Consider the following 13,884-nt stretch of genomic DNA (forward strand, 5'->3'; position numbering starts at 1 on the left):
ATTTAATGTTCATTTTCCATGCTGGCATGGTTGGATAGTTTGACTGAAAACTGGTAAGCCGGGAAGCTTATGGCAAGGTTTCTATGGCTGGATGCCCTTCTTAATGCCAACCTCTCTGAAAGTGTTTTGGATGCTTTTTACATGCCACTGACACAGCTGCCATTGACCTGACACCAACATTGGTCACAACTATGGTCTCACTTGGCTTAACAGGTCTACACAGCACAATATAGTGCGAAAGGTCTTGGTCACCTGTCACTGCCTCCATGAGGCCTAGTGCTTGAACTGCTTGTTACGTGCCACTGGCATGGGTGCCAGTCAGGCGGCACTGGCATCAGCCACGACAATGATTTCACTGAGCTCAAAGGTTTCACAAGCACAGCATATCTCCCAATGTTTGATGGATGCTTTTAATAGGCCAGTTACGGGACACTGGTATCAGCCACAACTACAATCTCACTTAGCTCGATGGGTCTTCTCAAGCACAGTATATTGCCAAAGGTCTTGGTCACTTGTCATTGCCTCCATAAGGCCAAGCATTCAGAGATCGTGCTCTACCACCATGTCCCAAATAACTGGTATAAGTAGACCAAATAACTGATGTAAAATCTTAGAACTCTATGGCAATATCTTCTGTTTCCACAAATGCATCAAACAATGGAAAAAGAGGGAAAAAATACTTCAACGTGTTTTTCTCTATGACTTCATCTTCTATCTCCACAAGAAGGGACAGGAGTGTACTGTAATTTACATCTACATGATAAATTTTCTGAATTCAATAAATTACAATATTTATATTTTTGCATATTTTGAGGCAATTGTGGAGGCAGATGAAGTCAGAAAAAAAAAACATGTTAAGTCATATTTTAGAGTAATTTCAGTCATTTAAAAGCCACAGTCATTTCACATTTCACAGTAATTTAAAAGCTACCCAAAGAAGATGCAATGGAAACTGTATTTCATAGCTAATAAATAAGTAGAGGCAGTTTTTTCCACTTTTTCCATTTTTCAATGCATTTCTGGAGATAGAAGATATTGTCACAGAGTTCTAAAATTTTACACCAGTTACTTTGATAGTCATTCACAACTTTTCTGCACTACCCATATCACGAAATCAAAAATCATGAAAAAACGCTCCACTCTAACAAACACACACTAGTCAACTTTGATCATTTGTCCCTCTTCCTTTTAATGTATGTTTTTCTCTTCCATGTTAGCAGAGAGGTATGGCATGCTGACCAAAGGAATCCACCTCCTCTAAGATAATGCCCCAGTTCACAAAGAGCATGTTACCCAGATGAAAGCACACTCCTGCAGTTATGAAATCCTTCCTCATCCCCCTTACTCTCCTGACCTTGCACCATTCAATTCCACTCCTTTCCAACCATGAAGTCTTTTTTGAAGGGAAAACACTTTTCGAATGATGACAACTTATTTCCAGATGTAACCTACTGACTTCTACAGACGAGGTCTTCACAGCTGCATAAAATGATGGGAGAAGTGTGTTACCATTGGTGGTGGTTATGTAGAGAAGCATAGCATAATTATGCCAAGTTTTGTTTATCCCAGACCTTGGGAGTGGGTCAGGTGAAATCTTTAATGAACACCCCTCATCTGTGTGTGTGTGTGTATATATATATATATATATACACAGACACATATATTCATGTCAGGTCACTTTCGAGTGCTACTGATAACATGTAACCCAGTGCAACCTGTTGCATCGTCGGGTTGTCGGCGACTAAACCGGCAACCCCACCAAGCTTGCTTGGTGAGGAGGGTGTTTATTGGACACCCTGCGGGTTGAAAAACAAAACCCGTCAAAGGGCGAGGAACTCTTGAGAGTCAACGGCCATCCAATAAATATCTCAAGGCTGTATCATGCGCGAGGACATAGAAATAATCGACTGAATACCCGATCACATGGTTAAACCATTGGGAGTGAAGGACTCCAAGCTTTTGTTAGGGCATCCTTCTAGAAGGTAACTCAGGTAACTGAGATAACTCCAACATAAAACCTGCGGCTCAGTGGTTACCGATGATGTTGACTTGATCTTCTTTTCAGATTATGGCTGCTGTTGCTTAGTGAGTGGGATTGACTCAGTGCACAGTCTTTCCTCACTTTAAAAAAAAAATCTTCTTGCACAGGCATTGCATGATAACAACATTGATTAAGCTTCGTGCAATAGCCATACTCGATAATGAGGGGGCAGCCACCATATATATATATATATATATATATATATATATATATATATATATATATATATATATATGACAAGCTTTGTACATTTTCTATCAGCTAAATTTAGCTCATAAGGCATGGTCAGCTTGGAGCAATAGAAGAACACTTGCCCAAGGTGCTAGCTTCCTGCACACGTGTGTGTGTGTGTACTTGGTCCAACTCATGCCAGCATGGAAGATGGACATTAAATGATGATGATGATTGTATGTGTGTGCAGCTGGGCCTCCTTGTCTTGACATTGTGTGATAGCCGTAAATGAATATCACTAGCTGTGTCATTCATTTCCAATCTTCCATGAGGAAATTTTATCTTGCTTGGAAACAAGTGAGAGTTGGTGATTACAAGGAATGTAGCCATAGTAAATCTACTTCAGCAAATTTCCTCTGGCCCATGCAAGCATGAAAAAGTGGACATTACAACAAAGATTATGATAATTGAATCTCTTCTACATGAGTGAAAACTTGTTACACATAAACAGAGTGCATTGTATACAAGCTTTTTTCTTGGCAGTTTCTTTACAGTTTCAATGAAGATAAAGGATCTGTGCCCTTGACTTTTGTAAGACAAGTAAGATTGATGCAGTTGTCATTCAGCTTGAGCAGCTGCAAGTTGATTATTGTGAGGAACATGTGGCTTGGAAGTAAACAACATTTGGTTGCAATCAAAAAAGGAACCAAACAGAAAGAAAATCAGAAGATAGCCTGAAAAGTACAACAACTTACCAGCAATACCGAAAGCTGATTCAGATTTAAACAACCCAGAACCACCTTTTAGAATACTTGATAGGGGTCTATTACCCGATTCGATCATTGCAAGTGTATTACGCACTTCATCTGCTGTGTACACTTTCTGCAAGAAAGAAAAGACAGATTACGGTCAATATAATCCCCACCACTCCTACTACTAGCACTATCATTACCATTATTTTAAAACAATCTTTTTATTTAAATTCTAAATGAAATTATGGTAGGCTCTCATAGTCTAAGAAAGGCAGCTCTGCCATTTCATGCTAAACCTGACAAATGATTCGTTTATAGTGATCAAGTGTTTGTGCAGTACATCAGCTCACTATCTCCATGAAATCAGTGTTGCTCAAACCGGTGCACAATGTACTACATGTCAGGTATTGAAGTGATCAGAGAGTAATGTGAGAAGAAGTGTTTTGCTCAAGAACTCAATACATCACCTGCTCCAGGAATTGATTTCACAATCCTGAGTGCAACACCCTAAACACTAGGCCATGTACCCTCAGTAATTCTAAATGATAGCAGTCATATAAAAAGCAAACATATAACTTCCTCCCTGCAATCACAGAAGCCCTTTTCATAGTCTCTGAAACAGGTGGGAGATCTTCAAACTGGAGATCTGACCTGAATGTTCACAACAGGGTGTGCTCAATAAATAGCAGTCAACAGCCAGATGGATTTTAAACTGGGTGACGGATTAATTCTACCATCTAAAAATATCTCTGCACAGGATTTCCATACTGTTTTGCCTATCAAGTTTGTTTCATGAGACTTTGCTTGACCAGAAGTTACAGTAGAACACACTTGTGTAAGGTACAACACAGTAGGATAAAACACAAAACTTACATAGTTGCACAGCAAAATTCTTAAACATACAGCAATGCTTGCATCCATATAATGTTTCTGTACAAGACAATTTCACTTACTTTAGCTGACATCAATGTAGAATACATGTCAGAAATTTCTGGAAATGATACCTCTTATAGACTAAAATCTCTTGCAAATGACTCAGTAGATATGGCACTAAGCTACAAGATCAGGAATCTTAAGATCATAGCCACTGAGCACAGTGTATTCGGATACATTCATGAGTTCAGATTCAAATCAGAAATTAAGAACTAAATCTTCTGGATATGTTTTCTACAATAAGCTGGTATTCTATCATAGGAAAAGTGACTTATCTGCTTTATCACTGGAAGTAAACATAAGCACCATTCATCCTGAATTGTTAGCTTACTTTTCAAACATCAGACTCACTCCCCACAGTATACTCCCATTCAATTTATAACTCTAATTTTACATTCATCTCCCTTGCCTTATTTCAAAGGAATATATTTTATTTGATAAAGCTATTGAGACATTAAGTATGTTTATGAAAGATAAAAAAGTAAAAGTTGATTGAAATTTTTTAACCATACATGAATATTGAATAACTGTAGAAAATTTGAAAAAAAAATGGATGCAATTTATGACCTTACCATGTCATCTTCCATAATTAGGTCACGTGGCTCATTTCTATGTATCTTGAGAATGCGAAACTTAGTCTCATCATTATTTGAACCAACTACATATATACGCTGAAAATGAGAGAATATTACATGATACATTACCAAAAATAGAGATGGCCTATATTCAAAGAGAAAAAAGGCAAATAATAGTGAACTACAGATTTAAACACACTAACTGTAGATTTCCTATTCATGGAAGATTATACATTGTTTAATTACAAAAGATTCTCTAACCAATGAAGGAACCTTTATGTGGTCGTTCAAACTGCTGAAAGTAACAGCCAAGTCTCCCTCAAACCACCTTAAAAAAGAAATGTTGGATAAAGGTGCCATGGATTACTTGGACATAACAAAAAGATGGGATGGTCATGACTGTAACATCTAAGTTATAACAATAACTAAAGATTTTCACTTCTAAAGAAATCAGTATGTCAACAACCAGTAAAGACAAACCAATAAGGGAACTTCTACAAGGGAGTTGCACCTGCAAGAAATAGCAGACAAATGTCATTCATATCCAAATCCTGCCATCTTGAAAAGGAAGGGACAGAGTGGATAATGTAGTCTGGAAAATGTAATGCCCAACATAAGTACAGTGTAGTTATAGTTGGAATGCCTTTCATTATAGGTTTGTTGAATCAGCCCTAACCAGGAGCTAAATATTAGCAACAAACAGTTCTACAAATTTTATAACATGCACCTTCAGCTGAAACAGTAAATATCCACTATGATTGCTCAACCCGCTCAAAATAGCAACTAAATCTCCCTCAAATCACTCTCTTCAAAAAAAGAATCAGATACAATGGATAATGTAATCCAAAATACACTATCATGAAAATAAAAGATCCAATGGTCAAGGAACCTCTAATCTTTCACTCTGCTCAAAATAGTGGCCACATCTCCCTCAGACCACACTCTATCAGCTTTAAAAAAAAAGGCACATTGGAAAATATATTCTTAGACACAGCTTGTTAGACTAAACAACAAGATGGAACTTCTGCTGTAGGTTTGCTCAATTAGGTTACACTTGTGGCTAAACAACAATAATAATAAACCTTTTAGATATTGAGACAAATTCAATACTGATTTCTAACATTGGCACAGTAATTGACTAGTTGTTTATTCTATTGATTTTAAGTTAACATTGGCAAGATCTGAACTCAGAATTTGAGTACATAAGCCAGTTACACCCTACCATTAGAGGGAACCTGTAGAAGAGGTAGACCCAGGAAGACCTGGGATGAGGTGGTGAAGCATGACCTTTGAATGTTAGGCCTCACGGAGGTGATGGCAAGTGACCAAGATCTTTGGAGATATGCTGTGCTTGAGAAGACTTGGCAAGCCAAGTGAGACCATAACCGTGGCCTATGCCAGTGCAGCATAACCAGCCCATTTAAGAGTACCCTTCAATCATTGGGCAATAAACTGCACTTGTTGAGTCAAGTGAAGTCATTGTCATGGCTGATGACCATGCCGGTGGCACTTAAAAAGCACCATTCAAGCGTGATCATTGCCAGTGCCAGCTGACTGGCACATAAAAAGTGCCATTCAAGCGTGGTCGATGTTAGTACCGCCTGACTGGTCCTCGTGCCAGTGGCACATAAAAAGCACCTCGGAGTGGTTGGCGTTAGGAAGGGCATCCAGCTGTAGAAACTTTGCCAGATCAGATTGGAGCCTGGTGCAGCCTTCTGGCTCACCAGCCCTCAGTCAAACCGTCCAACCCACGCCAGCATGGAAAGCGGACGTTAAACGACGGATGATGATGATGATAATATTATCTTCTAACGTAGAGATCATTTCTTCAAATTTAGGGAATGAATACAAATGATTAATCGATCCCAGTACTCAAACGGAACTTATTTTATCAAACTCAGAAGGATGAAAGGCAAACTCAGCTTCGACGGGATTTGAATTCAGAACGTTAAGACACTCATGTATATAACAAACTTTCGGAGAAGGTGTACGAGAAGTGAAAGTACTTGTAATACTTACATACACAGATAAACACATACACAAAAATACATAAACAAAAGTGATTCAGCTGAAAAAAAAAGAAAGAATTTTTCACGGAATTTGCCGAACAAATGCTTTCACTTTTCATATTTTCTCTGAAAGATTGCCATACACATCACAAGACATTTTGTCCAACACAACTGATTCTGTCAATCCATTACTCCTTAATAAATACTTATTTCTTTCATGTGCACAACCTATCCATTTAGTAAGTGGATGAAGGTATAGTCAATATCATTAACATTTCCACATATCCAGAACTTCATATTTTATTTTATCGCCCCATGAAAGACAAAGTTAACTTAGCTAGGATTTGAAATTAGGATGTCGAGGTCGCAAGGCATTGTCCGACACTTTCAAATAACCCATTAAAACTATTAATAACTCCGTCAACAATGAAGTGATTCTTCTCTTTCAAATATTCGGGAAGAAGTGTCCTATCATGTCAATGAGATGAACAAGTGAATATGCTGTTCATAGTTTATAACATGAGGTTATTCCTAGTTTAAAGTTCACAAATAGGCATAATGAAATAGCAGTTAAATCGCCACAAATCACGCTCTACTGTGCCCGTCTTTCGATAGTCCACTCACTACACACACACTGGCTAATATAGACCTAAAATAAACACTGTCTGAAAATAAGAGGGGATCGTCGTGGTAGGCACGATTTTAAGTGAAAGTGTGCTGTATCAGTGATTACCAGGTGTTAAACAACAACGATGGGCGACATGGGAGCCTCTACGTGGACTTTCGATTTACTAGAAGTAGCAGCCAAATCTCTCAAATCATAAGGTACCGTTTAAAAAAAAAGGGCGGATACATTATTAGATAATGTAGTCCAAGATAGGGTACATCTGAAACAAAAGGGTGAAATTGCTATGACTGGAACACCTTAGATCAAGGCTCTGCTTGATCAGCGCTAAGACAATTTGAACAAACGTAATAAAACGATACATATAACAATAATAATATTTTAATAAAATAAACTGTCCTAGTAAATTCGTGATAAGTATTACATTTGCATAGCACAATGAATATACTGTCAAATTCCACATATGGCCTTTAGGTTGTTTTATCTAACACGGATAATATCATGCACTGTCTTGTAATATGAAACTTTCCGAAAACCTAAAGTGGCACATAACACCAGAACTCGATATCTTAAGAGATACAGTATAGAGTAATTAATTGGGGTTTTTTTTTAAATTTATTTATTGAATAATTAATAGACATTAGATATTAGTAATTACTCAATTTTACAACTAATTACTAAGTGCAACATGTCGCTAAAACATCTTGCTTTCCGTACACTGCAGAACACTTGCTATGCTATTAAGTACAAACTATCCCATGGAAATTTTAAAAATTAGGAATTAAAAGAGGACAGAAGACGTACACTAAAGTCTAGTTTATTCCTAATATAAAGCATCCGAGATGTGAATGAAATTATAACAAACACCCATCAAACCGTCAACGGAACACATCGGCTTTCATTTATCAATTAATTTATAATAGAAGAGTTTTATAACAACTAGTCTGTTTTCTTGACTATTATATCTATTTACCGATTTTTATATGATTTTAATGGTTAAAAACATTTAACTGCAAATAAAGACTCGTAGAAACTTACCGCTTTTGTCTCATATAACAGCAGCTTTTGCATAGAGGAAATAAATGGAACTTCTGTTTGTTTCATTGTGGACGTTTTTTTTTTTTTTTTTTGTGATGTGGATTATTTAGTGAATAAATATATAGTATTTGGGTTTTATTAACACTGAGACGAAAATAATGTACGATAATTAGTAAGAAGAACAAAGTTTTGGATGAGAGACATCCTGGGTGGACTAGTTAACAAAAATTCCCATTAGTAGGGGGGAAAATACTGAAATATCTCTGGTATGAAGAGACTGAAAACTATAGATTAAATGTAATGAGTAGGAAAATACTGAGGGTTCAGACTTCCCTCTTTCTTGGTTCCGAAATGAATGTACATCACAGAGAGTAGAAAATAGCGAAGGTGAGAACAAAATGTCTGTAATTTGTGTTGTAAACAAACTATTGGAATAAACTAGAGAGGAAATGTAAGGAAGACAATTCACTTAAATCGTCTGCTATCTATAAAGATAACTGCCAACATGACTTATAAATCCCATTCATATTAGTTTGAAATGTTGGCACGAAACCAGCAATTTCGAGAGAAGGGTTAGGTTTATTACATCAAGTGTTCAACTGGTACTTATTTTATCGACCCTGAAAGGATGAAAAGCAAAGTCGACCTCAGCGGAATTCCAACTCAGAATGTAAAAACAGACGAAATGCCACTACGCATTTTGTTCAGCACACTAACGATTCTGTTAGCTCAAGGCGTTATAAATCCCATTCACATTAACGATTACTTGACTAGTTTTTTTGTTTTTTTTTATCGCTTTTTATCGAAGGAAGGAAAGTCAAAGATGACGCCTGCGGGGTTTGAAATCAGAGCGAAATTAAAAACTGCGAGCATTTTATCTGACGCTTTAAAGATTGTCAGCCCACCACCGAGCAGCGACTTACAAAAAATAGCAGCCAAATCTTGGTAGTTTTGACTTTAAGAGTCCCTCCTAGCGTGTGACACTTATGCCCTCAATATTAATAAATATATTTAAGAGAAAAATTGATGGATTTTTCCCTTATGAGGTTTTTCACGCTAACTACTTGATAAATTCTTATAAAGATTTTATCCTATTTTTCAGTTGTAAATTTAACCGGAATATATTCAGTGCTGAATTTTATTCTGAATAAACACGTTGTACCGAGATGCAATTCGAAAAAGCCCACCTTTTACATAGATGTATAAAGGTTGAACAATTCTATATGCTACGCTAGATACATTTGGTGTCAGGCTATATTCTTATAATAAAGATTTCTAGATACATTTGGTGTTTGACTGACATGTTGATTTTTGTTCATTTTTCATACAGCTTGAATTATGATTGCACTGAAGATTAAAAAGTGCATTTGTGCACTAATTATGAAATCATATGATATGCAGCTGAATTCTGGTTTTAAAATGCTCACTTCGAAAGTTGCATTCCCTCGTATTCGGTACAATGTGTTTTTTTTTATTTTGGTGGTTTTGACTTTGAGTCCTTCCTAGCATGTGGCATTTATGTATAGTAATGCCCTCCATATTAATAAATATATTTAAGAGAAAATTTTATGGATTTTTCCCTTATGAGGTTTTCAAGCTATTTGATGAATTCTTATAAAGATTTTATCCTATTTTTCAATTGTATGCCCTTCCTAATGCCAACCACTCCATGAGCGTAGTGGGTGCTTTTTACGTGCCACCAGCACAGGAGCCAGAGGAGGCTGGCAACAACCACGATCGGTTGGTGCTTTTTATGTGCCACCGGCATGGTTACGTGTTTTTTATTGTTGTCTTTTGTCTAGGATATACGTATGTCCAGCTGTAGCACTGTCTCAGATGTGGGAGCAATACTCTATGATGGGTCTAACCTGAGTTTAGTAAAACATTGATAAACACTGAAAGATAAAGTATTTTCTTGTTTTGAAGAAGGCCAGTCTTTGCTATGTTGAAGATCTGAGTTTTGCCAGGAGAGAACCTAAGAGATAGTGAGGCCTAACATTTATAGTGATCTTAAAGGTCTTAATGTGTGTTTAGTGTGGGGATGTTTCTTGACAAGTGTAGTGACTACAAATATAACAATAACTCTCCCAATAGATGACAAACTAAATACTAAAAGAACTAATCTATAAACAAAAGAAAATGATAATAATATTGATCATCATCATCGTTTAACGTCCGTTTTCCATGCTGGCATGGGTTGGACAGTTTGACTGGGGTCTGGGAAGCCAGGAGGCTGCACCAGGCCCCAATCTGATCTGGCAGTGTTTCTACAGCTGGGTGCCCTTCCTAACGCCAACCACTCAGAGAGTGTAGTTGGTGCTTTTTACGTGCCACTAGCACAAGGGGCCAGAGGAGCTGGCATCGACTGCGATCGGATGGTGCTTTTTACGTGCTACCGGCATGGGACACACAGCTACAATTTCCATTTGATTTGATTTTGATATTGCTGATGTACATACTTGTACTTGTATTTGTGGCGACATTCACCCTGAGCAGGTTGAGTCGGCTTCTTCTAGCACCCTCAAGGCATCTCGAACCATGGCAGCCCACGCACGACGGTCCTGCGCCAGTTCACTGGAGATAGCGAGCCAGTCACGGTTCCATCGGCGCAGGCCGACCACCTGCAGACCCATGAGCATGGAGAGGTCCTCCTTGATCGTCGTAGCCCAGGTCTTCAGCTGACCGCCCGCGCGTTTCCGCCAGTTGGGAAGTGGAGTTGGGAGGACATCATGGCTCAGTTCACCCACCAGACGCCTACATGCATGGCCAAACCACCGCAAGCGCCGATGTTAATGTACTTGACTCAATAGGTCTCCTCAAGCATGGCATGTCGCCCTACAACCCAAGAGACCTTTGAGTGGGCTGATTATGAGACACTGGTGAAGGTTACAGCTGTGGACTCACTTTATTTGCCGGGTCTTCTCAGTCACAGCATACCTCCAGAGGTCTCAGTCTTTTGTGATTACCTCTGTGAGGCCCAACGTACAAAGGTCATGCTTCACCACCTCATCCCATGTCTTCCTGGGTTTCCCTCTACCTCGGATTCCTTCCACTGTTTGGGAGTGGCACTTCTTCACACAGCTCTCCTCATCCATCTGCAGTACATGACCATACCAATACAAACATCTCTCTTGCACTCCACATCCAATGCTTCTTATGCATCCGCTGCATGTGAAAGCTATCTTCCAGGTTAATCTTCCTTTGATGTTGCTGCACATCTTATGTGTCCATAGCTGACGCCGAGAATATCTTATGGAATTTCTACCTACACCTTTTCTACAGATCGAGCAGGGTCACCTACCTGAAGGGATGTGTGATGTGTTCGCCTTCCTACTTACGAGAACTTTGGTTTTTGCAACATTGACTCTAAGGCCCTTCGATTCTAAACCTTGCTTCCAAACTTTAAGTTTCTTCTCTAGTTCTGGTAGTGATTCTATGAAGGCCAGATCATCAGCATAGTGAAGTTCCCAGGGGTAACCTGTCTTGAATTCCTCTGTTATTGACTGGAGGACTATGATGAATAGGAGGGGGCTGAGGGCTGATCCTTTGTGGACCCCTACTTCTACCCGGAATTCTTCACTATACTCATTTCCAATCCTAACCCTACTGACAGCATCTCTGTAAAGGGCCTGTACAGCTCTTATTAACCATTCGTCAATCCCCAGTTTCTGCATCGCCAACCAGATAAGGGATCAGGGGACCCTGTCAAAGGTTTTCTTCAAATCCACAAAAGCTAAATATAGGGGTTTATCTTTGGCTAGGTATTTCTCCTGCAGTTGCCGTACCAGGAATATAGCATCAGTGGTGCTTCTACCTGGCACAAAACCGAACTGCATCTAATCTAAGCGAACTCTCTCCCTTATTAGTTGGGCTATGACCTTCATCACCTGATCCAGCAATTAGATACCCCTGTAGTTATTTCTGTCTAAAGCATCACTTTTACCTTTGTAGCAGTTGACTATGGTGCTGCTATGCCAGTCATTGGGTATGACTCCATCATGAACAACCTGGTTTACAATACAGGTGACTAGGCCAAAGCCCACACCACCAGATGTTTTAAGCATCTCAGTGGTGATTCTTGATGGGCCAGAGGCTTTTCCTGGCTTCATATCTTTAATTGCTTTATCTACCAGGGTGCTGTTTTTTCAGATAGCTGGTCCCTATACTGGACCAACATTTGGCAGGCTCTCCTCCTCCCACTCATTCTCCACATTCAACAGTCTTTCATAATGGCTCCTCCGAGTCTCATTCTTTTCCAAATCATTAAAAGCAAGTGCACCATCATCCATGCAGACACGTTTTTCTCATGTGACATCACAATTTTCTCTCACGCTGTCTTGCAATACAGAATACTTCAGTTCCTTGGTCCTCACGTCGCTGGACAATGGCAAACTCCTTTTCTGCTTCGCCCTTGGCTATGTATACCTGTCACCCAGCCTCCTTTTTGGCTATCTGGTACAGTTCCCTGCTACCCCCACCCTTCCAAGCCTGTTTCTTTGCTCTGATGGCTTTGTCTACCATATTATTACCCCACCACGTTACTCTAGGTCTGGAAGTCTATGCTGGTGGGTGCATTCCTCACCAGGGAGGGTCTTTGTATTTAAGAGCAACCCTGCGTCCCGCTGTCTGGTGAGGATGAAATCAATCTGGCAAGCTGAGTCCCCTGACTGATAGGTTATCAAGTGGCTGTCTGGCTTCCTGAACTTAGTGTTGCAGATTAAAAGGTTACATGTATCACAGAACTCCAGTAGCCTAGTTCCCTCATCGTTCTGGGAACCAATACCATGGCCCCCATGTACACCAGTAAAGATACCAGATTTCCGCCCAACATGCCCATTAAAATCTCCAGCCACAAAGATGAGGTAGCCTGAGGAAGGGTATCATAGAAGTGGTCCTTCAGATCATTTGGTAGCTCCGCATGTGGGGCATAGGCGGAGATAATTGTAGCTGTGCTGTTCTGCAGGACTAGCCTGAGCTTAAACACTATCGCATACCCTAACAACCTCTATGATTTTATCCACCCATTTCTCTACAAGGAGTATGTCTACACCTCCTACACCATCCATGTTACCTTGCCAGAAGACTTTATACCAATGTGCCTTGCATGTGAGGACTCTAGCTGAAGCTCCTCTCCATCTTACCTCTTGTATGCAGCATACATCAACCCATCTCCTTTCAAGCATCTCTACAATCTCACTAGACCTACCTTTCAGTGTGCCAAGATTCACAAACTGTTTCTATCTACAAAGCTGAGAAAATATCATCCTAACAATTTAAATTACTAAAAAGTGTAACTTGAAAGTTCTGGCCAGGTTCTGAAAATATTCGAGTCATTATAAGTGATGGAGAAAAGTGCTAAATGTTTATAAGCTGAATATTATTGCGAACTGCCTTTATTCATATATTATGTTATGTTCATTGTAAAAAGAGCGGCAGGATAGAGTACCTTACATACAAAATAAATTCAAGTGAAAAGCAGGTTCAGAACAATCCATGGATTCTCCTTTCATCAAAAGATACTGCTTGAAATATATAAATATAGTGTCATAACAAGAAATTATATGGGTGGTGCTGGTTCCAAAAGTTGTTTGCTATTATAACACCTATATGGGAGACATTAGTCAAGGTGACATAAGGTTATGTTGAACTTTTAAATATTGAAAAAAAATGATTTTCAGTATCATGAACCTTTTAGCAGTAAATGTATATATTTTGTATGGTCAGTATACATTTGAGGTTC

At 39.0% G+C, this 13,884-nt stretch overlaps 1 protein-coding gene across 1 annotated transcript in view; it reads right to left on the reverse strand.

Annotated features, from left to right (window-relative positions):
- The window catches only part of LOC115231287 (polyphosphoinositide phosphatase), a 53,001-nt gene extending 44,416 nt beyond the window's left edge, over positions 1–8,585 (reverse strand). Inside the window, exons 1-3 of the mRNA XM_029801350.2 lie at positions 8,145–8,585; positions 4,470–4,568; positions 2,968–3,094 (exon numbers count right to left, since the gene is read on the reverse strand). Coding sequence (XP_029657210.1) covers positions 2,968–3,094; positions 4,470–4,568; positions 8,145–8,210 — 292 coding nt within the window. The 5' untranslated portion in view covers positions 8,211–8,585. The remainder of the gene's footprint in view (positions 1–2,967; positions 3,095–4,469; positions 4,569–8,144) is intronic.
- Between the last annotated feature and the right edge of the window lie 5,299 nt (positions 8,586–13,884).

Source organism: Octopus sinensis, linkage group LG2, assembly GCF_006345805.1.
Source record: "Octopus sinensis linkage group LG2, ASM634580v1, whole genome shotgun sequence".
NCBI classification, from domain to species: Eukaryota; Metazoa; Mollusca; class Cephalopoda; order Octopoda; family Octopodidae; genus Octopus; species Octopus sinensis.